At 38.2% G+C, this 27,810-nt stretch overlaps 1 protein-coding gene across 1 annotated transcript in view; it reads left to right on the top strand.

Moving 5' to 3' along the window:
• The window catches only part of PDSS2 (decaprenyl diphosphate synthase subunit 2), a 313,717-nt gene that overhangs the window by 120,076 nt on the left and 165,831 nt on the right, over positions 1-27,810 (top strand). The window contains exon 2 of the mRNA XM_054491948.2: positions 9,444-9,578. Within this exon, the coding sequence (XP_054347923.1) occupies positions 9,444-9,578 (135 nt within the window). The remainder of the gene's footprint in view (positions 1-9,443; positions 9,579-27,810) is intronic.

The raw sequence follows: 27,810 nt of genomic DNA, 5'->3' as shown, positions 1-27,810 counted from the left end.
GAATACTTTGTGTATTGAACACCTATAAAATGACACCAGGTTTAAAATGTTAACCTTTTGACATATTTATTTCTAGTGTTTGTCCTTGGCCTCATTTATTTGTATATATGTGTGCATATTTTGAAACATACTTGAGATCATATGATGTATACAATTTTGTATTCTTTTATTTAACATTTTTAGTATTTTCCCATGTCATTAAATAAACGTTAATGTTTTGTTGCAACACTAAATTTGTGCTAGTGTATGGACAGATTTTCTGCTTTTAAAAAGTGATGATTCTATTCCCGTTTAATTTTACATTATGTTTTCCGTTCTTTTAACTAATATATCATATCTGTAATTTAAAACACTATTTTTCAAAAAAACTACAGTTGCACCTTGTTGGTGGGTCACAAATCAATTTAGCAGGTTGCAGTCAGCATTTTAAAAAGGAATAGAAAAGATTAGAGTATTCCTGTAGTTCTTTGGCAGAAACTGTGCATATTATAGTCAATTCTTTTGTTTCAGAAGTCTGTATCTAAATTAAAAAAAAAAATTTAACTAGGGGTCACAGTCATAAGCATTAATAGGAATCTTATCAATCAACCCGCTTCATATATGTTAGAATTCGACATCCATCTTTTGTGCTTACATTTTTTGGATAGACTTATTGGAACTGGATTTATGGAAAGTGGGATAATAAAATAGTAAGGCCTGATGTGGTGGCTCACACCTGTAATCCCAGCACTTTGGAAGGCCAAGGCGGGAGGATCACTTAAGCCCAGGAGTTTGAGACCAGCCTGGGCAACATTGCCATCTCCATTAAAAAAGAAAATAAATTAAAAAAATAAAAATAAAATCGTACCACTCACTCTATATCTCTAGGTTTTAACATTGAAAGGGGTTCCTTGCCCTCAAGGTGATTCTTTCCCACTCAGTTTTACTTTGGGGTATTTTGAGCTTACTCAAGGATGATGGTCCCTTGGTGGTGGTAAAGTTGTTTCCTTAATATTTGATTATAAATTTATCAAAAGATTGTAATTTGGATTGCTGATAGAAGTTAGAATTTTGAACTCTTATTCATAAATCTCAAAATTTTTCTTTTATGCCCCAATTCTGTCTTTCCACCTCAACTCTCTGTCTGGAAGTATGCTTATCTTCTTTTCAGAGTGAGGGCAGCTTTCTTTCCCAAGCACTGATGCAGCAGTCCATTCAGTCAGTTCTCCTAAATGAAGAAACAAAACACATAAATATTTATATTAAATATATATTTAATATGTTGAGTTTTCTCTAAAACTTAAATAGACCCTTTGATATGGCATACATTTTATATACAGTAATTTTTAAAATACAACGTCAAAATAACAAATCTCAGCATGTTTTTTAGAATGTGTTGGGGCTTTTCTTGTGTGTGCCTGTTACTTTTAAAGAACTTACTACAATTTAGGAAAAGGAACTCAAGAGGAAGAGGAACCAGTCAGAGCTGAATGGTTGGATGTGGCAAATTGTTAACAGGAGGAGAAATGAGGAAAGTTGAGAATAGTAGTAGGTCTGTTTTGGGGAGATGTGTAAGATGGAGAGTCAGCTGGCCTACTCCTTGAAGCTATTCATTCTCTCATCTTTAATTTTTTTTTTTTTTTAGAACTATTCTGTGTCAGTTGCTCTGCTGGGTGCAGGGCATCCAAAGAGGACTGAGTACTTTCAAGGGTCTCACAACCTTGCCAGGGAGTCCTGTGAACAAATAATTAAATACCAAGGCCTCAAAGCATAAGCAAGCCCGGGCATTGGAGTCCAATTATGTTTAAATCTTGGCACCTCTGTTACTAATTGACTATTATGAGTAGTAATTATTGAACTTTTTTGAGCCTCCATGCTAATTTTCCTCATTTGTAAAGGGATATTACTAGTTACCTTGCATGGTTTTTGTGAGAATTAGAGCATATGCATGTAAAACAGCAGATGCCTGGCATTATAGTATATTATAGTTGTTGTTATATTGTTACCATTTTTATTACTCAGTGTGTTAAGTGCCAAACTAGAGGTTTATAGTAAGTCCATGAAAGCCCATGGAAGAAGCTTACAACTACTGGCCCTGGTTTCTGTGCATTGTACTGTTGTAGTTCTCTGCCTCCATTGTGCGTGTGTATACATACTTCATTATCCATGTCTGTGGAGGCCTTTTGTTTGTTTGTAGATAGAATGTATTTCTTCATGTTGGTTACTCATCTCATTCCTTTAAGTGTAGGAATTCTCCAAGATTCCCTTCCCTTCCCTTCTTTTCTTTTCTCTCTCCCCTAAAAGCTCATCCATCAGTTCCTACTGCTTCAGCCATCGCTTCTATGAAGATGCTTCCCAACTCTATAGGCACAGCATTTCCAGCTGCCTGCTGGGCATCTCCATCTGGAAGTCCTTCTTGCATTCAAAGTTAACATGTCCAAAACTGAACTCATTCATTCCTCATTAGTTCTCCTCCTTCTTTCCAATCTCTACTAATGGTAGCATTATCACCTCCAGCAAACAGGTTGGAATCTTACATTCCTTTGCTTTCTGATCCCTCCCCAATGTCTCCTTCATCCCATCAGTTGGCCACACTAGCCTTTTCCACCTCCATGCTACTGCCATCATTCAGCTTTTCTTCCCCATCCCTATTGTCACTACCCTCATTTAGGCCCTCATTATCTCCCACCTGGACTACTGAAAGAGGCTCCTCCTAACTGATCTTCCTTTTCCTTTCCACTGTACGCAACATAGCACCTGCCAGAGTAACAGGATTAGGCTCAGAGTAACAGTTTTAGTCTTTAGCTCTAATTACATTTCTCCCTTGCAGACAAACCACTTATGCCTCCAGATTTCCTGCAGAATTAAGTCCAGACTCTAAACCTGACTTTCAAGGCCCTTCACTCTTTAGGTTGTCTGTTTTCCTGGACTTGTTTTACCTTCACACATTGCCCAAATGGGTAGCCCCACGGCTCCTAAACTGGTTCTGTGTTCTTCCACCTTCTTGTCGCTGCTTATCTATTTCTTTCTCCTAAATACCCTTCTTTCTATTCCCATAACTCCATTCCCGTCCCCTCTCCTGCTTCTGTTCCCTAGTCAGGGAAATTTGACCATCTTTCAGGCTGAATCTGAATGCTGCCTCTACTGTGAGGGACACCTCTAGCAACTAGTTGTGCACTGATAGCTGCTTGTGACTTTTCTTTGTTATCTGTTCCTTGTATTATTCAATTTAACCATACTTTGAATCTACTATTATAGCTCTTTTCTTACAGCTCTTATTTCTTTGTATACCCTTCATATGTGTTGAAGTGGAATTTAAGAGGATAAATAGAAAAGTACCATAGTGGTGGTTTGAGGATCTTAAGATACAGGATTGGATGAAGGGAGATAAATTTGTTAGTAGCTGTGGAAGGATATGATGCAGTGAGGACTGCAGTCAGCCATCTGAAGTACAATGTGAGAAGACAGAGCTGACTTGCCCAAAGTTTTACCTACTCAATCCTTATTTCCATGAAATTGTTTAGCTTTTAGAATATTAGTGTTATTAGTGTTTACTCTTCATCTATTATAGATCTAGAGAAGAACTTTAAAGGAGGCCAAGATCTCCCCACCTAAAATTCAACTTACAAACATATTTAGAATAATATTATTTAAAATTAGTGATATGCCTATATTAGCTAATCTTCCAGGACTACGTAGTATGCAACATCTTTTTGAGTTGAATCAACATATTATTTTAGGTTTGGTACATCTCTAGTTTGTCCATCAAGCTACCCTCTTTTTTTTTTTATTGACTATTACAAAAGTCTCCTAATTGGGTTCCTCATACTCCCTTGGTTTCCTCCTCTCTTGTCTACAGAAGTCATTTTCTACACTGATGATAAATGATTTTGTTTTGTTTTGTTTTCTGAAATATCTGATTATGTCACTGGCTGCTTAATAAAATACCGCAGCACCTTTGCATTGCTCTTTGGATAAAGAGCAAACCTCTTATGGCCTGTTCATCCTGGGTGGTGTAGTTCCTGTCTGCCACCAGTTTCATTTCATACAGTGCTCTCAGCCTTGCATATGCCCCTCCTTGTGCTGCAGATATACCCCCCTTACCTGTTTCCTTCCCACTCCCCCTTTTCTTCCTTTGCATATCAACTCAGTCATCACTTCCTCAAGGAAGACTGACTTTCCTGCAAAGTTACTTTCTCTATTCTAAGCTCTCATGGCACTCTTGTTCTTTTTCCCTTGTAGCATCTCTTACCAGTGTAGTTTTACAGTTCCTCGTGATTCATTTTTTATTACCAGTCTCTTCCATTAGACCATAAGCTCTGCAAGCTCCATGCCTGGTTTTGCTCACCATTGCATCCATGCCTAGCACAATACTTGATGTATAGAAGGTATCCAGTCTTATTAATTGAATGAATGAATGAACAAATGATGTTTTTGTTCATTAGCTAAGAAAACCCAATTCTGTAGAACTTTAATGATAAAGATTATAAAATACTAAATATTGCTTTCATTTATGATACTTTAATGCAAGGCTTTTTCAATTTTTGTATATATTGTGGAGTATTAGATAATTAAATGTAGTAAAGTGAGGCCATATAGAATCACAGAGTAAGAAAACAACCTCAGATGTCACATATTCCAGGCTTCTGTCTAATGTGTTATGTCAGAGTCCGTGCAGCTTCTTAAACATCTCTAGTAACAAGCAGCTCAGCATTACCAGAGGTTGCTCTGTTTTTTATTTCTTTGAGCCAGAATTGGCCTGCTATAGTTTCTGTCCATTAGCATCAGTCTCTAAAGTAATGCTTACGACCTGGCTCAGTGGTTCACCCCTGTAATCCCAGCACTTAGGGAGGCCAGGCCAGAAGATCACTTGAGGCCAAGAGTTCAAAAGTAGCCTGGTCAATATAGCAAGACCCTGTCTCTAAAAGAAAAAAAAAAATGAATACTTACTAGATCTATCTCCTCTCCATAGGGAGCCCTTTTAAAAGAACAGACAACTCTCCTGTGCCCCTCCAGATTTATTTCCCTCAGTTCTTCCTTTACGTACTGTGTTCCTGCCACATTGGCTCTAGAAACAACTGTGTCCTCCTCTCTTTCCTTCGGACCTCCACACATACTGTTTCTCTTTTCAGAACACTTTTTCATCCCTGCCCTGGATCCCCGGGCTACTTCCCTCTCATCCTTTAGATCTCATGGAAGTCTCTTTGACATCCCCTGAATTGTATTAGTTGCTTCTTCTACGTGCTGCCACAGCCCTTATTCATCCCCTAAAACAATTCATGCCACATTTTATTGTGATTTTTAAATCCAGACTACTATGCACAAGAAGGGAGGCCACATCTTAACAGTGCTCCTCATCATATTCTCCTGTTTAGCACCAAGCCTGGCATGTAGTGAGCATTCAGTACACTCTTGGCTGAATAAGTTTGATAACACCAACCTTACCATTTTCTAAGCTAGCATTCATAGATGTGGTGGTATGTGATTTCCCCATTTTCTGGTTATGCTACAGCTTGTCAGGGTCCCTTAAGAGAAGCACTGAGAAAAAATTAGAGTGTTCCAGATGAAATATGACCTGTGCTACATGAAACATATTGTCTCTGTAAGTTTAGAATCCCATGTTTTTTTTGTTTGTTTGTTTGTTTTTTTATTTGCTCTGGAGCAAAATTTCATGTTCTCTTTTGGTTGTGAGCTAAATTTTGAGCTGTAGGCATTATCGACTTATTTCAGTACTGTTTTTTTAAGAGTGTTAACGAAGTGAATTTAAAGAAACGGTGTTTTGGAAACAGTTATTTAATTTACTCAAGCTGTTAGTCTATCCTCCAGATTGTTAACCACTGACTTATGTGAAAATTAATGGCCAGAAGGTGTGCTTTTCTGAATGTTCTCTTAATTTTTGTCACCCAGTTCATTACAGCTTCTTTTCCTGACCTTTTCAGTAATGCATTTTGAAAGGGGTGTTTTCATTATTATCATTGAGATAATGATAATAATGATTAGGGGGTGGGAAGAATTCCTTAACTTTTGTTATTTGAGGAGGTAGAAAACTAAATAACATAGGAGATTATATATGCTAGTAGAGTGGGGAAGACTTTTTGAGAGTTACAAGGAGAAAGAGAGTAGAAGAAAGAAAATGTAAGAGTTGAGAAAAAAATAAAATGACAAAAAAGTAACAGGGAAAGAAAATGTAATTTACTGATTACTTGATCGACCATGTGCTTCCACAGTGTTATGTACTTTGACCTATGTTGTCTCTTCCATACAATGACTATGAAAAGTAGACATTGTTACCCTCATTTTATACAAGAGGTCATAGCCTTAGAGTCACACTCACAGCTAGTAAATAACAGAAGACTTTTTCAAACCTAGGCTTGTCTGGTTCTAAAGCCAACTGTTCTAATTTGATGTAGCAAATGGTTTTGTACAAAGAAAGCAGATGGAGCATCACTACATAGCATAATGTTTAAAAGTGTATGTAGACTCTAGAGCCTGTTGGCCTGGGATCAAATCCTGGCTCTGTCATGGTTCTGCCACCTACCAGGTATGGTACCCTTAGACAAGTTACTTGATTTCTCTGTGTGCCTCATTCCCCATCTGTAAAATCAGGATAATTGTAGTACCCTCCTCTTAGCATTGTGAATTAATTTAGTTAATATATAGTAAAACATGTAGAACAGTTTCTGACATATAGAAAGCAATGTATAAAGCACAGTATAAGTGTTTGCTGCTGCTATTATTATTATTAGTTTGTGTGTGTGTGTGTGTGTGTCGTATATGAAAGGTCCTATTTCTGAGAAGTTTGAAGATATTGTTAAAACTGTTGTCAGGGCTGTTAAATCTGTGTGATTTGGTCAGACTTGTCTCAAGGTTCACCTCTTAGAGCTCTTGCTGAATCATATCCTTAATCCCTGACCAGGCCCAGCCCCGAACACACACACATACACACACACACCATACACCTCTTTTTCTTTTCCTTTTCTAGAATTGAAAGCCAATTCAGACCTTCTCTTTATTATAAAAGAAAGGAAGAATAAAGATTCACCATAGGTAATACATAAATAAGAATCTAGTAGCCTAAGTTAAAAGTTGTAATTCAAAGCAAAAAAAAATTCGAAAAGCTCTTCTTTTAACATTTTTGTGTTCTGTAATAGGATGCCTCTTAACCTCCCTAAAATTCAGGTTCATAGGATTTAAGCAGATTGTTACATGACAGTAAAGAGTTTGGGACATTTCTGATGATTATTTGTTTCTGTTGTGATGTAACTGTATTACTTTAACTTCCTTTTCCTAGGAAATTAGAATTTCTTTTTAAAAATCAGTTTAAACCCTTTTAACTTGCTGAAGATTGCCTACTTGGTTAAGGACAGAATATAAGCAGAGAAAGCTATAGCTGTTCCTTTACAGAGAATCTAATGATTTGTCTTACTTTGAAACTAATGAAAGGCAAAAGGGGCCCCTTTTAAAAAAAATTTCTTTTTGGAGACTGGAGGGGCAAAGATTTTCCTTTTTTTTTTTCTTTTCTTTTCTTTTTTTTTTTGAGAGGGAGTCTCACTCTGTCACCCAAGCTGGGAGTGCAGTGGCTCGATCTCAGTTCACTGCAACCTCTACCTCCTGGATTCAAGCGATTCTCCTGCCTCAGCCCCCTGAGTAGTTGAGATTACAGGTACCTGCCACCATGCCTGGGTAATTTTTGTATTTTTAGTAGAGACGGGGTTTCGCCATGTTGGCAGGCCTGGTCTCGAACCCCTGACCTCAGGTGATCCACCCCCTCCGGGTACCCCAAAGTGCTGGGATTACAGGCATGAGCTACCGTACCCAACCAAGATTTTTCTGAAGTAATGAACTAACTCATTATTTTTGGCTATGTTACCTTAATTAACTTAAATTGATTCTTTGTTCAAAAACTCAAGAAGGAAGCCTTGATAATTCAGTCAAGTATTATACCACTAATTTTTGTTTTCTTACTACATTCGAGAACTATGTTTGTATATTATTTATGTATGCTGTAATCTATTTGATTAGTGCTCATGAGCATTGTTCTCAATATGACTTTACTGTAATATATTGCCCATAGTTTTCTAATTTTTTAAAACGATGCCATTTAGTTTTTGAATGACAACCATTTGTAATACTTTAAAAAGAAAATGTATTCCTGGGAAGTATTTCTAGCCTCAGGTATAGCAGAAATTATAAAAATTCAGTCCTCATGTCAAAAGATATGCCACATTCTAAGTTAAAGCCTTGTTGTTGCCTAGAATTATAATGTTTGTAAGTAATAAGCAACATTTTTGCTGACGGCATTCACTTTCATTTACTTATCAAATAAATTTCTGAGTCTTTTGAATTTGGTTTAATCCTTTCATTCTCTGAGCTTCTTCTCTACCTGTGAAGACAAATCATTTTTTACTACTGTTTACCACCGTCATCACCAAATAGTATCACTTCATCCAAGCAATGTGATTTATATGTCAGTTTCTGTCAACTGTCACAAACCAGTTTAAAACTATGGGTTCTTCTTGTTACCAGAGCAAATGATTAAGATTGTGAGATAGAGTATAGACAGCGGGGAGACCCAGAAAGAGGACAGAGCAGATGAGGAAGCCTCAAATGTGAGATTGTCACTTTTTTTTTTTTTTTTTGGAAACAGAGTCTCAATCCGTCTCCCCACCTGGAGTGCAGTGGCGCCATCATCATGGCTCACTGCAGCCTCAGCACCCCCCCAACCCTGGGCTCAAGTCATTCTCCCTCGTCAGCCTCCTGAGTAGCTGAGACTACAGGCACATGCCACCATGCCCAGCTTATTTTTCTATTTTTTGTAGAGATGGGGTTTCACCATCTTGTCCGGGATGGTCTCAAGCTCCTAGGCTCATCTGACCACCTTGGCCTCCCAAAGCACTGGGATTACAGACATGAGCCACTGCCACCAGGGAGATTGTCACTTTTAAAACTAGCCATGGGCTGGGCATGGTGGCTCACGCGTGTAATCCCAGCACTTTGGGAGGCTAAGGCAGAAAGATTGCTTATGTCCAGGAGTTCAAAACCAGTCTGGGCAACATAGCAAGACTCTGACTCTACGTTTTTGTTTTTTTTTTTAATTAGCTGAGCATCGTGGTGCATGCCTATAGTTCCAGCTACTAGGGAGACTGAGGTGGGAGGATCGCTTAGGACTGGGAGGTTGAGGCTGCAGTGAGTTGAGATTGTGCCACTGCACTCAGCCTGGGTGACAGAGCAAAACCCTGTCTCAAAAACAACAACAACAACAACAACAACGCAGCCGTAGATTTCTCTAGTTGTTTCCTGAACTCATGGCATCCTCACATTAATTTTCCTTCCTGACCCTGTTTCTTTTCAATAAGTCTCATTGTCCAGTTTTAGAAGTGTGGGCATCTTTGTAGCAGTTTTCTAAGTTATCTGATGATCTCGTGAGGGTATATTAATCCTCTTCCTTCTTTACTTGTTGGCAGGGGACTTGTACATGACAGCTGGAATAGCCTCCAGTTGAGAGGCTTGGTGGTGCTCCTTATCTCTAAAGCAGCTGGGCCCAGCAGCGTGAACACTTCGTGTCAGAACTATGACATGGTCAGTGGGATCTACTCATGGTAAGAAGAATTTAGTCTTTTGACATTGCTCTCTACATCGTGTTTTCTTTTACTGGACAGAGGTCAGTGGAAATCACCATTCTTTGTCATTCTCTGATTCAAAGATAGATTAAAATATAAGGTTAGAAATGGATTTTTATTGTTCATAATAAGTGATAGTCTTGGCCAACTCTACACATAACTCTGGTAAATTTCTTCACACATTTGTGTGAAATACTTTCCTTTCTACTTTGGGCATTTAAAATTTTCTGTTCATCACTTCTCCCTCCCCTTATTATGTGTCTCTGTAGAGACCTCTGTGCCACTTAGTTCAGGATTTATGATTTTTAAATCTACTCAAAATGACACCTTGTTGGCCGGGCACAGTGGCTCACACCTGTAATTCTAGCACTTTGGGAGGCCAAGCCTGGTGGATCACTTGAGACCAAGAGTTTGAGACCAGCCTGGGCAACATGGTGAGCCCTCATCTCTACAAAAAAATTTAAAAATTAGCTAGTTGTGGTGGTATGTGCCTGTAGTCCCTGTTACTCAGGAGACTAAAGCAGGAGGATTGCTTGAGGCCAGGGAGGTTAAGCCTGCAGTAAGCCCTGATCGTGTCACTGCCCTCCAGCCTGGGTAACAGAGCAAGACTCTATCTCAAAATAAAATAAGATAAAATAATACCTCATTGTATAAAGATTGATGCTACTATCATTTTAAGAGCTATAGTCTACTTTTTTACTGGTTATTGGATTAAAAAATTTTTACATCTCATGCATTTAGATTAAAAAACAAATTTGTAAGTATGTATTACTTATTTTTTGCTGCATATAAAATAAACTTAAAATTTTCAGTTTTGTTTAAAAAAATCACTGGATATATTTTTAGTAACAGTATGTCAGCAATAATTTTACTTAATTCTAGCAATATGCTTGGCACTGCATAAAAAGCCTGTATATTCCCTTCCTTACACCTTATACAAAAATCAATTCAAGATGGATTAAAGACTTAAACGTTAGACCTAAAACCATCAAAACCCTACAAGAAAACCTGGGCATTACCATTCAGGACATAGGCATGGGCAAGGACTTCATGTCTAAAACACCAAAAGCAATGGCAACAAAAGCCAAAATTGACAAATGGGATCTAATTAAACTAAAGAGCTTCTGCACAGCAAAAGAAACTACCATCAGAGTGAACAGGCAACCTACAAAATGGGAGAAAATTTTCGCAACCTACTCATCTGACAAAGGGCTAATATCCAGAATCTACAATGAACTCCAACAAATTTACAAGGAAAAAACAAACAACCCCATCAAAAAGTGGGCGAAGGACATGAACAGACACTTCTCAAAAGAAGACATTTATGCAGCCAAAAAACACATGAAAAAATGCTCACCATCACTGGCCATCAGAGAAATGCAAATCAAAACCACAGTGAGATACCATCTCACACCAGTTAGAATGGCAATCATTAAAAAGTCAGGAAACAACAGGTGCTGGAGAGGATGTGGAGAAATAGGAAGACTTTTACACTGTTGGTGGGACTGTAAACTAGTTCAACCCTTGTGGAAGTCAGTGTGGCGATTCCTCAGGGATCTAGAACTAGAAATTCCATTCGACCCAGCCATCCCATTACTGGGTATATACCCAAAGGACTATAAATCATGCTGCTATAAAGACACATGCACACATATGTTTATTGCGGCATTATTCACAATGGCAAAGACTTGGAACCAACCCAAATGTCCAACAATGATAGACTGGATTAAGAAAATGTGGCACATATACACCATGGAATACTATGCAGCCATAAAAAATGATGAGTTCATGTCCTTTGTAGGGACATGGATGAAATTGGAAATCATCATTCTCAGTAAACTATCGCAAGAACAAAAAACCAAACACCGCATATTCTCACTCATAGTTGGGAATTGAACAATGAGAACACATGGACACAGGAAGGGGAACATCACACTTCGGGGACTGTTGCAGGGTGGGGGGAGGGGGGAGGGATAGCATTGGGAGATATACCTAATGCTAGATGACGAGTTAGTGGGTGCAGCGCACCAGCATGGCACATGTATACATATGTAACTTACCTGCACATTGCGCACATGTACCATAAAACTTAAAGTATAATAATAATAATTTAAAAAAAAAAGCCTGTATAGATGTAACAATCAACAGGTAGACTCTGGCGTATGAAATTAAAACCACCCTAACAATATGGGTGATAAGGAAATTTTCCTCACAAAAAGAAGCATTTCTAGGAACTTTGACTTATGGCTAATTGACCTTGTTGATTTACTTTAAAAATAAATCTATGGTTTTTTAATTTTATTTCTAGTGGTCTTGTCCATAAATGTTTTCTGTTCCATAATATTTAGGGATTACTGTTGCTTGCCAGCCAGAAATTCAATGATCCTTCCTCATTAGCAAGCAAGCAAAAAGATTACTGTTGTGACTACAAATACCCATTCCTCCAGCCAATATAATTTTTTGTAAACCTTTTACCATTCATCCATACAAATACCCTTCACTATAAGGGATATCTTGTGATCACCTATTCACTCTGAAATGGTTCATATTTGTTTAGTGCTTTTAGGTTACTAAGCATTTTTATGACAGCTATTCCATTTGGTTCTTATAATAATGCCATAGTAAGAGCTGTTAAGCTTATTTTACTCAAGAAAACAGATTCAAAAATTTTGAGGCTTTTTCTGGTGACACAACTGGTAATGGGGAGAGTTGAAGCTCTAACTGTAGTTCTCATGTTCCCTCCAAACCTCATTGTTGTTTTTTTTTCTTGATTACATTCTACCTTTCTAGTCTATTTCAAAATATATATGTATTTGAGTTATAGATCAGACTAGCATTAAATTAGTTTGTTAAAAAAAAAAAGTCATCTTGTGAGCATATCTTTAAAAACTTTTAAATGGAAAACTCTTTGGCACATCTTTAGTACATCTACATCCTTCCCCAAAACCTGCTTGAGTTAGAGCTCAATAGTTTACCTTACAGGCCGGGTGTGATGGCTGATACCCATAATCCCAGCACTTTGGGAGGCTGAGGCAGATGGATAATGTGAGTCCAGGAGTTCAAGACCAGCCTGGACAACATGGAGAAACCCAGTCGCTACAAAAAATATAAAACATTAGCCAGACATGGTGGCATGTGCCTGTAGTCCCAGATATTCAGGAGGCTGAGGTGGAAGGATCGCTTGAGCCTTGGAGGCAGAGGTTGCAGTGAGCTAAGATTGCGCCATTGCGTTCCAACCTGGGCAACAGAATGAGACCCTGTCTCAAAAAAAAAAAAGTTTACCTTATAAATTTTGTAGAAAACTCTTGGCTAAGTTTAGTTGAGATAGCTAGAGAAAATATATAAAAATTTAGAACGAGTACTAATTACCTGTTAGTCCCTGGAAAGCAGATGGACCTCACATTGCCTTGTATCCCATATATCTCTGTTTTCGGTTAGGAATTCCATTGATTTTCAGTCTGCTGACTTTGACCCTTTCTTATTAGTCATCTGCTTGTACATTTGGATAACCACACGTACAGATAATGAGCACCTACTATTTTTTAATCTCTAATCCTAAAATAATCCTTGCAAAATACTACTTGATACATAGTAAATATTCAATAAATATTTGTTACACAAGTAAGTTATTCCTATTTTACACAAGAGATTGCTAATACTCAGGTTGACTTATCTGAAATATTTTAGCTAGAAAGTGATAGAGTTGGGATTGAAATCCCATTTTTATCTCAAAGTGTATACTCTTTCTACTCAGCAGGAGCTATTAATCTGTATGCACATGGTGCACTGTGATGTTACCTTGTGTTTCTAATTCTTATCTAGCCTCTAGGAAACAATTTCATTGCTTTTGGTCCTTCACATAACATGTTGGTAGATGGTCATTATAATCCAAGCAATTTGACTAAAATAACTTTGGAAAAGAGTAGGCGTACATTGTGAACATGAAACCTTTCCAAATAACATAAATGGGCTTTATACTCAAGTGTATAGAATCCACAGTTACATTTAGGGAATAATCCTGGCATGTGAACCCAGGCTATTTTCTATAATCAAACTTCATCTAGTAAGTCATTGGGGGTGTTTGGGTGTTTTACACACTTGTTAATGTGAAAAAGTAACTTGGCATAGTGCTATGAGAAACCATTAATTTGTTTCTCTACCCCTGAAGTCATTTGTTTAGCTCTTGCTTCCTTAATTGTTCAAGTGTAACTTTTGCTGGAGCCTTGTATCTATAATGCTACAGTCAATTATTTAACATTTGAGGGAAGTACTAATTTGGGAGCTTTTTAATTCACCTCCAAACTACTGGGATTTACCTTGTTGGTATTTTTTCTCTCATAAAACTTGACTTTGATATCAGATAATGGGACCTGAGTAAATTACCTGAAGGACCAAATGGGAGTTAGGTGATCTCTTTTGTTTGGCCTAAGGATATAATTGGTGCTGTGGATGTCTAGTGAACTAATCATTTAACAGCCAGGAGAGGCAGAATTTAGGTTAAAATGTAATAACTACATTTTGAAAATCGGGCAAGAAAGCCACATTTATAAAAATGTACCATAAACATTCACCATAGCCTTTTGCCAACAAGACTGTGAACTTTAGGTTTATTCCACTAACCTTGACTTTTACAAAATTGGTTGCAAAGCCAGTCAAAAAAGTATTACTAAATTTACAGTTATCCCTAGCCACAATCAAGAAAATGTTTACAACTTCCCATTCTATTAGTAATAGCATATATTTTGTGTACAAAAGATAGTTTTTTACAATATATAATGCATAATATTAAAAAGTATAGATTTTTCTCATGATATGATTATTAAGTTTACAGAAATTCACGTGAATATTTTGGCTGATGGTTCTGCTTTCTCGGTTGTTTTATCAAGAACTGACTCAATCTTCTCTTCTAACTAGTAGTTAAAAGCAGACCACAGACAACATATTTGCACTCTACTTTCATTTCCTGAAGTTTCCCAGCACCTTAACTGGTAGAAGAGACTGAACATATTTGCACTCTACTTTCATTTCCTGAAGTTTCCCAGCACCTTAACTGGTAGAAGAGACTGAAGCAAGTATGCCAAACACATTTTCTTTTCTTCTTGAGTACCCGGCTGGACTACATTTCTCAGCCTCCCATGCAGGTGGCTGGCCATGTGACTGAGATCTAGCCAATAGAGTAGGAGTAGAAGTGATATTTAGTATTTCCTGGCCATAAAAATGTTGCATTTGTAATACTCCTTAAGCAGATGATCTGGGAAGTGACCCATTCAAGATGAAAGTTGTCTGTGTCCCTGAATCACTCTTGAAGGAAAGTCACCTGCCCATCAGGAACATCCATACAGACTAGATGTATGAGAAGAAAAATCTATTTGTTAAGCCACTTAAATTTTAGGGTTTATCTGTTGGCAGCAGCAAATGTTACCTTTTTCCTTTTTTTTTTTTTTTTTTGAGAAAGAGTCTCGCTCTATCACCCAGGCTGGAGTGAGGTGACGCAGTCTCGGCTCACTGAAGCCACTGCCTCCCAGGTTCAAGCGATTCTCCTGCCTCAGCCACCCAAGTAGCTGGGATTACACGCGCCCGCCACTGCACCCTGCTTCTATACCCCACAAAGACGTGGGGTATAGAAGTACCTAGCAGGGCCCAGAACAGTACCAACATTGTAATTAATAGGCATTCAGTACATAACCGTTACATGATTGTATGAATTTATGGAAAAGAGACTAGCTTCATTATGTATGCAGGTATTATGGATTGAATTTTATCCTCCCAAAATTCATGTGTTGAAGTCCTAACCCATAGTACCTCACAATGTGACCTTATTAGGAGAAAGGATCTTTATAGAGCTAATCAAGTCAAAATGAGGTCATTAGAATAGGCCCTAACTCAATATAACTGGCATCCTTATAAAAAGGGGAAATTTGAACACAGATATGCATATACAGGGAGAATGCCCTGTGAACTGAAGGCAGCCATCTACAGGCCAGCCTCACAGCCCTAGAAACTCATATATGAGAAGCAGGGAATGAAGATGAGGTGGAAAGGAAAGGTTGAAGTCAGACTGTGAAGGGCCTGAGGAATTAGGATATCCTGGATAAATTGTGGGGAGTTCAAGAGGCAGCAGAGTGGACTTGGAATCTGGAAGCTGACTGCACCACCTACTAGCCGCGCCTCAGTATGTACTTCACAGAATGGTTTTCAGAATTAAACGAGTGAGTAGAATAATGCATGGCATAGTAAGCATTCTGTAAGTGTTTGCTCTTATTCTTAGCTATTATCAAAAAGGTGTTTAAGCAAAAGGGGTCACGTTACCGTATCTGTGCTGTGGAACATAATTAGCTGATGCTTAGAAGGTGACCCTGAGAGGTGAGGTCCAAGATAGAGAGTCAGCCAGGGAATTAGTGAAGTCGTCTAGGCAAAAGCTGAGAGGGAAAGCAGAGACATGGAGAGGGGTTGGAGCTGTTGCCCATAGCAAGCAGTAAAAAATTGGCTGAACCAGATCTGAACCCACTGGGTCCTTTGATTTCATGCCTTTTTCTTGTCAGCATTTACCAATGTCTCTTCCAGAGCTTAAGTTGTAACTAGGTGTTCAGTGGGACAAAAGTTTCTGGAATCAAATAAGTGTGGGCATGCCAGGTTAAACAGAGTTAGAGAGATTCCTTCATTTGAGAATTCTTGGGAGTTAGGTACGGATTTATGTATCATGACTCTGAGATATTGTTTCCCAGTCATTTGACTACAGAACCCATTCGTCCCTGTCAGTAGTAGTATACCTTGTGGAAAGCTGCAAAAGTTTGGTAAATGTTTCTCTATATCAGCATGCCTAACTTTGAATTCTAATGAGAACTCTGTGAGGCAGAAATAACAGTTTCAGGCTGGGCACGGTGGCTCACACCTGTAAACCCAGCACTTTGGGAGGCTGAGGTGGGTGGATCATTTGAGGTCAGGAGTTCGAGACCAGCCTGGCCAACTTGGTGAAACCCCATCTCTACTAAAATAAAAAAGAAAAAAGAAAACAGTTTCACCAATGAGAAAACTGAGACTCAGGTGAAGTAACTTTCTGAGGTCCCACATTAAGTAGTCAAGTAGAGGAAGAAATATGTATATTGGTTATAAATTGTCTGGGTTCAAATCCTTGTTTCATCACTTACTAGCTGTGTGACCCCAGACAAGTTAGATAACCTCTCTGTGCCTCATGTGTCTATTAAGTGGATTAAATAAGTTAATACGTCGAGAACCCTTAGAACAGTGCCTCATACATAGAATATGCTTCACAAATGTGATTTATTATTGCCATTCCAGACCCCAGTCATGCTGCTTCATGGCCTTTATTAGATTTCCCATTCCTTCAGAGTAGGCACTTAGCTTTGTATACCATTATAGCTCACCAATGCCTTGGACATAGTAGTCATTTAAATCTCTATCTGGATGACTGGATCTTCTGTATAACATAAGTGTTTTAGACTGAAACAGACATTTGAAACACATGTTTTACAGTGTAAGTCTTACAGAGTAGTTTAACATGGACGATGACTTAAAGGGATGGCGGTTTATTATGTCCTTTGCAACCTGTAGTTAGGATGTGAGCTATAATCAGACTCTAAAGCACTCTTCATGAAACAATCTTAATTTTTAAGCTAGTTATTATGTGAAGCAATATAATATATTTAAAGAAGGAAAAGAAAAGTGTTGGCCGGGCGCCATGGCTCATGCCTGTAATCCCAGCACTTTGGGAGGCTGAGGCGGATGGATCACGAGGTCAGGAGTTCAAGACCAGCCTGGCCAAGACGGTGAAACCCCGTCTCTACTAAAAATACAAAAAAATTAGCTGGGCATGATGGTGGGTGCCTGTAATCCCTGCTATTCAGGAGACTGAGGCAAAGAATTGCTTGAACCTGGGAGGCAGAGGTTGCAGTGAGCCAGGTTCGCGCCACTGCACCCCAGCCTGGGCGATAGAGCAAGACTCCATTTCAAAACAAAAAAAGAAAAGTGTTAGTGGAATAGCACACACACACACATACCAAAATATAACACAACATTTAAAAGGTGTTGCAGAATGTCCAGGGAAATTTTTTTTTTTTTTTTTTGAGACTGAGTCTCACTTTGTCGCCAGGCTGGAGTGAGTGCAGTGGCACAATCTCGGCTCACTTCACCCTCCGCCTCCCAAGTTCAAGTGATTCTCCTGCCTCAGCCTTCCAGGTACCTGGGACTACAGGCATGCGCCACCACACTCAGCTAATTTTTTTGTATTTTTAGCAGAGACAGGGTTTCACCATGTTGGCCAGGATGGTCTCAATGTCTTGACCTTGTGATCTGCTTGCCTCGGCCTCCCAAAGTGCTGGGATTACAGGCGTGAGCCACCGCGCCCAGCCCTGTCCAGGGAAATTTTTAAAGTCTCATCAAAAGTTTATTTTATTTTTCCTTCATATTTCAACCGATTCCCTTTTTTACTACACTTTCTTTACCCACCTCTGTTATCTGCAGCTTCAATTCTGGTATCTATAAGTCTTGAAGTTTTACTGATAGGTTTTAGACTCTCCTGAGTTTGTGTTACCCTTAATTCCATTTCCTCTAAGCAGCAGAGGGTAGAGAATATGCTGCTGCTGGGGACCAGTGCAGTGATGATGTTCCCACTGCATCAGAATTGCAGCATAGGGACCTGCTGGACCACATCCAACCACGAGACACACCTGCCAATCTGAGGAAAAAAATACTAAATTGAATTAAAGATCTGCACTGTCCTGGGACACACATATTCATTTATAGAAGTGTAGCCACCTTCTTTTTACACACCTTGCTCTGTCTCTAATCTGTTTGCTATAGAGATCAGTTCAGGTATGAGTAGAATATGCAAGAATGAAAAAACATTAAATGAGTAATTGAATGAGAAGTAAAGTGATCGTTGGCATTTCTTCTTTTTAGATGGTCTATTTGCCAGGATACATAATGGATACTGACCAATTTTAAAGCATACCAATTCTATTTGTAAAACAGCTACTTTTTTTTTTTGAGACAGAGCCCTGCTCTGTCACCCAGAATGTAGTGCAGTGGCCTGATCTCGGCTCACTGCAACCTCCACTACCCAGGTTCAAATGATTCTCCTGCCTCAGCCTCCCGAGTAGCTGGGATTACAGGTCTGCACCACCACGCCTGGCTAATTTTTCTATTTTTAGTAAAGACAGGGTTTCACCATGTTGGCCAGGCTGGTATTGAACTCTTGGCCTCAAGTGATCTGCCCTCCTTGGCCTCCCAAAGTGCTGGGATTACAGGTGGAGCCACTACGCCCAGCCAAAACAACTATTTTTATCTTGTTACCTAGGTGACTTCTGGGTGGCAGGTGAGTTGGCAAATAAGAAGAAAATCATGACCGAACATTTTCTGTATTTATTTGTAATGCTGATAAGAGAAGACAGTGTCCTGTATGTGCTTTTAAACATAGTTCAGATGATTGGGCTGGGTCCAGTGGCTTACGCCTGTAATCCCAATACTTTGGGAGGCCAAGATGGGCGGATCACTTGAGGTCAGGAGTTTGAGACCAGCCTGGCCAACATGGCAAAATCCCGTCTCCACTAAAATACAAAAAAAAAAAAAAAAAATTAGCCAGGCATGGTGGTACCTGCCTGTAAGTCCCAGCTACTCGGGAGGCTGAGGCAGGAGAATCACTTCAACCCGGGAGACGGAGGTTGCAGTGAGCCAATACTGTGCCACTGCACTCCAGCCTGGGCAACAGAGCAAGACTCTGTCTCAAAAAAAAAAAAAAAAAAGAAAAAAACATGGTTCAGATAATTGTATTTTATCCCTATTACCCCAGCATTCAGCATGTTTCTAGCATATAGATAGCAATGACTATTTGATCATGGCTGAATAATTGTCTCTAGTAGTGGTAGTATTTATCTCAGAGCAGGGAGGACTTTATGAAAAAGTTCCAAAACTCGACACTATAAATGAAAAGATTAACACATTTGCACAAAAAATAACTCTTCAGTGGAAAAAATTCCCGTGAAGTCAAAAGACAAAGCCCAAATTACAAAAATGTTTACAACATACATGACCAAAAGCCAAGTCGTAACCTACAAATCAGTTGAAAATCTTATAAATCAGGAAGAAGAAGAAAATTACAGCACAAACATGGACAAAAGACATGAACAGGTAGTTAGCTTAGAAACCCTATCCTGTAATTAGAATGAGGGCTTTGGAGTCCCTGGGCTGACCTGAACTTTTATCCTTTGGCCTCTTTGACCAGATCAAATATCCTGTGAAAATGCATAAACTACAAATAAAACTAATAAACTATAAAAAAAATAATTTTTGTTAAAAAAAGTAGGAATGGAGTAAAATGCTATCTTTAGGTTGGCTTTTTAAAATTTGCCATCTGTTCAAATGGACACCATCAATTTCTTGGCATTTTTGCTAATTCTTCACTTGGTGTATTCAATTGATTAAGGTTAAATTAGTGATATGCAGGTAGTCCCTGGCTTACCATGATGCAACTTAAAATTTTCCGACTTTTAATGGATTTATCAGGACATAACCCCATTGTAAGTCAAGAAGCACCTGTACGTACTGAGGTAATTGTTGGGCTTCAAGAACTTATCACAAAAAGCATCTTAAACATAACTATAAGTTAAATCTAGAAACATCTTAAAATCAAATTACAGATCTTAACATTACTTTCTCCTCTAAGTGAAAACTGGTTACGCTTAGTGTGGTGTTAGAGGAAGTGACAGAATATTTGGAGGCCTGTGTGAAATAATCTTAAGGAGAGAAGGGAGAATATAAAAAGCTGTGAAAGAGGCCAGTTTTTTTTTCTATAAACCTTTACATTTAGGGAATTGCACTTGGTCTCAGCTGCAAATATTGTAGTTCATAATTTATCATTTTAATGTGGTACTAATTAGCATCTGATGACTTCTAATTATAGTAACAATAGGCTGTGACTATCTATCAATCCTCACCTTCATTCCACACATTAGAATTCGTCTAGCACTTCAAAATGCCAAACAAAATTAACAAACTGTATTTCCCTTGGGGACTGATCAAATCAAAAAACATCTTAAGAAATGAGGCTTAAGGCAGAACATGTTGATCATGTTATTTATTTAGGGTCAATTATATAAACATTAAATAGGTAATATTTGAAATATGTAGCATTTTAAAAATCAATTATGGTTTTGTTTTTTAAGATAACATGTGAATGCAAACAAAGAGTCTGGAAGGAACCTTACTCACCTGCTAATAACAGTGGTTGAAGAAAGAAGGGGTTGGAGAGGTTTGGAAACAGATATAAGAGAATAGTCTAAGGGTGACTTTATTTGTAGTATTTCAGTTTTTTAATAACCTATTCATGTTATTTTGTATAACTAAATTTAAAAATGAAAAAGTTATATTTCATACTTGTAAAGCAATAAAAGCCTATTTAAGAAACGTATCTTTTTGTACTACAAGAACCTCAAAAATGAGGAGCGCTTATTGACCGTGATTTTAAATGATTATGCAGAATAATTGGATTTAGTGTAGGCTTTTGAAAATAATTTCCTAAAGATATCTCAGCTCCTTTTCAGATAAATCTCAAGAGATGAAAGCATGTGCAATTTGATTACATATTCCTATTGATTGTATTCTACTTGCAACAGTAAATGTAAACTCCAGATACAAATCTAGTAATATTACTAATTCATTACAACCAGTACTTATTTTCTTCATTAAGTTTTTATTGTTATGTTCAACTTATGCAGCATGCACAAATGCAGCAATTATATGTTGAGCAAGAAAAGGGAAGGCTCTTTATGTTTAACGTACTGTACGTCAGAAGTCATTACTTCACCAGAGCTTTTGGAAAAACACAAAATAGGATCAGCTTCTTACAAAACAGTATAATTAATCACAAAAAGTAGGTGGGCTTACCTACTAATCTACTCAGCTGAGTTAGTTTATTGCATGTAAATAACATGATATAGATTAGCCTGCCTAATCTATCACAGCAAAACACAAGCTGCATAAATTGTTTTTGTTAATAGTAAAAAATTTTAAAATCCTTTCCTTAAAGGAGGGCTGTATGTTGACTGGTAAGTAGCCAAAGTTAAAGGCACTATCCAGTGACTAATTCTACATTTTAAACAGTGCTTAATTTTGGGCATTCATCATGTGATAGAAGTTGTGCAAATCACTTAAAATATTAATTTTATTGGCAGAGTCAGCTTAGTAGCTTCATGACTTAATGGTGATCCTTTGAACTCATACGGAAGGCATCTCAGTGGTAAACAGTGTGTCATAATAAAGGCATAGATGAAGGACCAGAGATCTGGGTTCTTGTCTCAAATCTGCAATTGATTAGCTATTTGACCTTAAGTAAGTTACTTAATCACTCTTTGAAATTACTCATCTGTACAGCAGGGGCAATAATGGGCTTCAGACCAGGAGCTTAACTAACAGGGTACACATCTAGCTAGGTTCAACTATCCTGTGGTCCAGAATAAGTCACCCTGACCACCTCCTGTCTCTGCAAGGCACTGCACTGGACACTGAAAGACACTGAATATTTCTTATTCAAATATGAATAAGAAATAGTCTTTGACCTCAAATGAGTAGGTAAGGAAACAATGTATACATCTAGAGTCTTCCTGACACTTGCTATTGATGTAATTTCCTTTCTAAAACTGTTTTGCTAGAACTTAACTACTAGAGCTATTTCCACAGTCACCATTGGGTTCACAATCCACCCATGTCCACTGATAAACCCTTTTGTTTAACTAAAGGTAGGTAGTCTTTAACACCCCTCACATAAGATGATAGGTGAGAGCTGACATCTGTAGGTGGCTTAGTGCCTGAGAAATGTCTTCTTCACTGTGCTCTTGGACTTTCCTTCTCACTCCTGAAAGTGGGTGGTGTTGATAATAGAGGCAAAGAGGGCAGATTCTCTGATTGGTTATCTCTAATTCTGGCGTCCTCCCTCTCTATAGTTACTGGAATCTTGAGTCTCCCTTTTCTGTTGCTAAGATTTCCCTCATTCCCTCCTCTTCTCAAGGTTTTTGTTTTTTGTTTTTTTGAGACAGGGTCTCCCTCTGTTGCCCAGGCTGGAGTGCAGTGGAACGATCATGGCTCACTGCAGCCTCAACGTCCCGGGCTCAAATAAGTAGCTGAGACTACAGGTGCATGTACCATGCCTGGCTAATGTTTTTGTATTTTTTGTAGAGAGGCGTTTTTGCCATGGTGCCCAGGCCTGTCTCAGACTCCTAGGCTCAAGTGAGCCACCCACCTGGGTCTCCAAAGTGCTAGGATTACAGGCATGAGCCACCACATCTGGCCTCAAGTTTTTTTGTTGTTGTTGTTTTGTTTGTTTGCTTTTTCTTTTGAGATAGTCTCACTCTGTCACCCAGGCTGGAGTACAGTGGCCCGATCACAGCTCACTGCAACCTTCACCTCCCAGGCTCAAGTGATTCTCATGCCTCAGCCTCTCAAGTAACTGGGATTACAGGTGTGCGCCTTCATGCCCGGCTATTTTTTTGTATTTTTAGTGGAAACGGGATTTCACTGTTGGTCAGGCTGGGCTCAAACTCCTGGCCTCAAGTGATCCACCTGCCTTGGCCTCCCAAAGTGCTGGGATTACATACATGAGCCACTACACCTGGCCTGGCCTCAAGTTTTTAAGTGGAGTAAAACATCCTTAACTCTTCAATTGCATTCCCTACAGGATTAAATACAAATTCCTTAACACAGCAACAGGCAATTCTTAACAGCCCTAGAGTGGATGTGAGGAAGATAAAAGCATGATTAATGTTTTTCTTTGTCATCAAGAAAAAGGTATGTGCAAGAGTGTAGGTTGATCTAATATGATTGCTTAGGCCCCATCAGGTAGGAAGTGAGGTTGAGGGAGCCCAAAACTAGAGAGAAAGTAGTGATCGAGGGACTGGAGATCATGATGAATCAGATTGCAGGGGTGGAAGTGGTAATGCAATGAGAGACCTGAAAAGACAGTAGGTTTTAGATGGAAAGTTGGATATCCAAGTGGAGATTTCAAAAGTGGAACAGTTCTGATTGGTTATGTTCAGTTGTGCCTTAAAGTGGGTTTGACAGAATACAGTGGAGGTGGTTGAATTGAGTATATTGAAAAACTATAGGGTGGGCAATTCACATGATTGAAGTCAACCAGAACAACAGAACTGAGACTTCAATAAATGTAGAGGCACAGAGAAGAGGAGTGATGGTGGAAGTAGAGCTGGTTTCAAAGGAACAGTGGTTTTCACCAAGATGAAGAAATAAGGGGAGCACTGAGCACTGGTCCCATCTCTCAGCTCCTCAGTTTGTGACTTGTAGAAATTAGGCATATCTGCTCATGAACATATAGGATTTGGACACTCTGGGAAAAGCCGTGGTGTATTTAGAGCTAGAACATAGAAGAAAGGTTCTGTGAAATCTTAAAACACTTAACACATTGTTTTGTAATGACTGATTTATGTATATGTTTTCTTACTAAACAGTACCTTCTAGAAGTCAGGGCTTGTGTCTTAATCATCTTCCAACCTATCACCTCTCCCTCCACTGAGGCCTCTATTACATTTTGTACCTTTGAGGCACTTCTCGTCTATTTTATAGTAATCTGCATATTTATCTTGTCCCTCTGCTAGATTTGTTCCTTTGCTCATTCATTCATTCAACAAACATTTATTGAACACCTGCTGTGTGCAAAGCTAACTATAATAAATATAGAAATATAATTATTACTATAGCTAACACATATAGAGTTTTCTATAAGTCTGCTACTGTTCCATATTCTTTATATATATTAGTGCATTTATATAACATTTAACATTGGTTAAGAAATTGCTTTTCTTGGGAAACAGGCTTAAAGAAATTTAATAACATGCTCAAGTTTATAGTGTAAGAAAATCACAGAGTTGAGTTTCAAATCCCATTTGACCATAGAATTCATGCTCTTTCCATTACTGTAGACAGCCTATGAAGTAGGGTGCCTTACATATACTTTCTTAGTCATCTTGACATCCTCAGCACTGAGCACAAATCTTTATGTTCTAAGGTTTGTGGTGTGGAATAACATAGTGGACAGACATCAGGTTATAGACTTTTTCTTTGACCTCCAAAGCCCCAGCACTATGGTGGGCACTCAAGTGCTCCATGTATTATTGTTGATTTATTGAGACAAAATTTTCTTAGGGGGTTGAATGTGGATTTTGCTGGGGCTGTATACAATTTAAAAATAAAAACGTTTATGTTTGCAGGCCATTATCTCTATTACTGCATGTTTCCTTTCACAGATTTATTCTTTATATGTTGTGAAATACAGATATTTATATATTTTCTTTGACACAGGAACCTTTTTTTAAAATAGACTTGTGCCCTAAGCAGATATTCTGTCTAATGGGCTTTCCCTATAGACAAAGAGTAAAGTGTATTTCATTTGTCATTAGTCCTGAAATGTCAGTGCTGCAAATTTTGTTATTTTTGAAAACCATTACATTCATACTCATTAGAGACAGCATTTCAAGGAAATACTTGAATGATTATGCACCTACAAGATTTTCTTTTGTCCATGAGTAATTTGTATCCTGTAATAATATGGAGCTTCTATTACTCTATTATAATTACTTACATATTTGTTGCAAATAATGATGTAATGGATTTTTTTGAGGCTGTACATGAGAACCAACAAACTGCGACGCAAAACAAGTTTCCACCCCTTTTTTCCAAAGCTATAGTTAATCACTTGAACACTATCCAATATAGTAGAAAGCTGGCAGACTTTTCTTTGCAGCAGGCTATGTAAAAATGTTTATAATTTACAGCTTATTATGCCATGCAAACGACTGTGTTCCCAATGAAGGCGAGTGAGAAAATATGGCTGTTAAATTACTTAACTCCTCTTTGTTACTTGTTTTCTGGCAACAGTGGAAGGATACTTTGCACTTAAAATGCATTTCTGTATTTAATTTTATACCATTCAACTCAGAACTTTAAAAAATAGGGATTTGCTTTTTATCTCTCTCTATAGATAGACCAGACCAATTTAAATTTAACAAAAACAATAAGCTGAAAAATCAGAATTGTCAGGGAATTAAAATGTAATAATACAAAATTATTAGGGTTTAATTCAATTTAGGGCTTTAACTTTGCAAAACCTTTGTTACTGACATGTCTGCAGCGGTTTATAGGCAATTTGTTATTTTCAAAGGTACTTTATGCAGACTTTGTTTTATATTGTCTGCAGCACTTTGGCTGAAAGCTGATCTTCCTCAAAAACAATTAGAGGGGTAGGCAAGGTAACTTGGACCTGTCTGTTATCTGTTGAATATATTCATCCATTTTAGTCTTTCCCTAGCATTTTCTAATTTTATCAATGCCCTTATTAAATTCATAAGGCCCCTAACGTCAGGTACCATGTTGTCTTTTGTGGTTGCCATTCTTTCTGTTCCTGGTACACTACTACAAGTTTATAGTCAATCAGTATGCCCCAGATCATGACCTCTATTTGTGTGGGAAAGTAGCTAAAGCTGGTTTTTAGGTACTGTACCTTCAGTAAAGGAAGTTCTGAGGAAGGCAAGTAAAAACACTACAGCTGGTGTTTAAAAGTTTATATAGTGTTTTTTCCTTCTAATTCTTCAGCTTTAAATGTGGGGAGTAGGGGAAACTTTCTATTTAGTTTACACTCCCTGAAGGTATAAGAGAAGAAACATTTATATTTAAATATTTAAAACATTCAAAAAACATGTTTAATTTTTCCACTTTCCGATTTTAGAATTAATTTAGAAACCAGGGACTCTGTAGTACTTGACCAGTTCTTAGTAATTGCACATTCTTTTTTCCATAGCACAAATAATCAGATACTGAGTGTGTATGTAGTGTGTGTGTGTGTGTGTATGTGTGTCTATGTGTGTGTGTATATATATATATATATTTTTTTTTTTTTTCTTTTTTAACATAGTCTCGCTCTGTCACCCAGGCTGGAGTGCAATGGCACAATCTCGGCTCACTGCAACCTCTGTCTCCTGGGTTCAAGTGATTCTCCTGCCTCAGCCTCCCAAATAGCTGGGATTACAGGCGCCTGCCACCAGGCCCGGCTAATTTTTTGTATTTTTAGTAGAGATGGGGTTTCACCATGTTGCCTAGGCTGGTTTTGAACTCCTGAGCTCAGGCAATCCACCCACCTTGGCCTCCCAAAGTGCTGAGATTACAGGCATGAGCCACCGTGCCCGGCCGATAAACTGAGTATATTTAAATGGGAATTTTTGTGCACCTGCAACTCATGTTTTTAAGAAATAATGGATTGCTACCTCAGAGAAAATAAGATTATGTCAATATTCAAGGCATTATCATTTTTATTGTCATTGTCCTCTTCAAGGAACTTTTTGGTATATAAGGAAAATTTTTTCATTTTCTACTTCAGATCTTTTTTTTTTTAAGCTAATCATTACAACAGACTTACAGTCATCTCTGATTGTGTCAAAGTAAAAAATTGAATATAATAATTTGTTCTGTTTTCATAGTTGCTTCTTTTTTGGGTAAACAGAGACCTGGGAGCTTCTGGAGCTCAGCCCTCTGGGTGGGAGGATGGGTGCCTAGCACTGCTCTCCGCTGACCTCTTCTGGTCTCCTGTTAGAGCTGTTGTTGAAGTAGATAGCTACTTCCTCTTAGATTGCCTTGGTGAAAGAAGCGGGGCGATCACGGAGAAGTGGAGGGAAATTAGCCAGTGTAGACTTCATCATGATAACCTCCCCACCTCTTTACCGCTCAGGATTCCTTTTGTTATTCTCCCACTCCTGTTTAAAAAAGGGTCTTTACCAGGCACTTGATATATAAAATTATCATTATTTGATTTTCCATTTTATTAGATACACTTGTAACTGCCAATCTGAGCCTCTGATGACCACAAGATAACCACTGTCGCATCTTATTAATGAGTACAAAATTAAAGAAAATTAAAAATGTTGTTAACAGATGTTACTTTATCTGGGGGGAGGGGGAATACATTGCTTTCCTTAGACATTTTGGAAAGGGAAAATTACTCACCTCTGTGAAGAACTTGTTACCTACCGTAAATAACCCTTAAAGATCTGGGTACCCCAAACTGGGGACCACTAATCTAACAGTACCATCAAGCAGTAAAGTGCTCACGTTATTTTTTGCTGTAGAAATGGTGACCATTACTAATTTGGTGCCATTTTCAAACAGTAAAAGGTGATCTGCATGTTATTGTTATAAA

Source organism: Pongo pygmaeus, chromosome 5 (genome assembly GCF_028885625.2).
Source record: "Pongo pygmaeus isolate AG05252 chromosome 5, NHGRI_mPonPyg2-v2.0_pri, whole genome shotgun sequence".
Classification (NCBI taxonomy): domain Eukaryota; kingdom Metazoa; phylum Chordata; class Mammalia; order Primates; family Hominidae; genus Pongo; species Pongo pygmaeus.
This window is presented reverse-complemented; position numbering and strand designations above follow the sequence as displayed.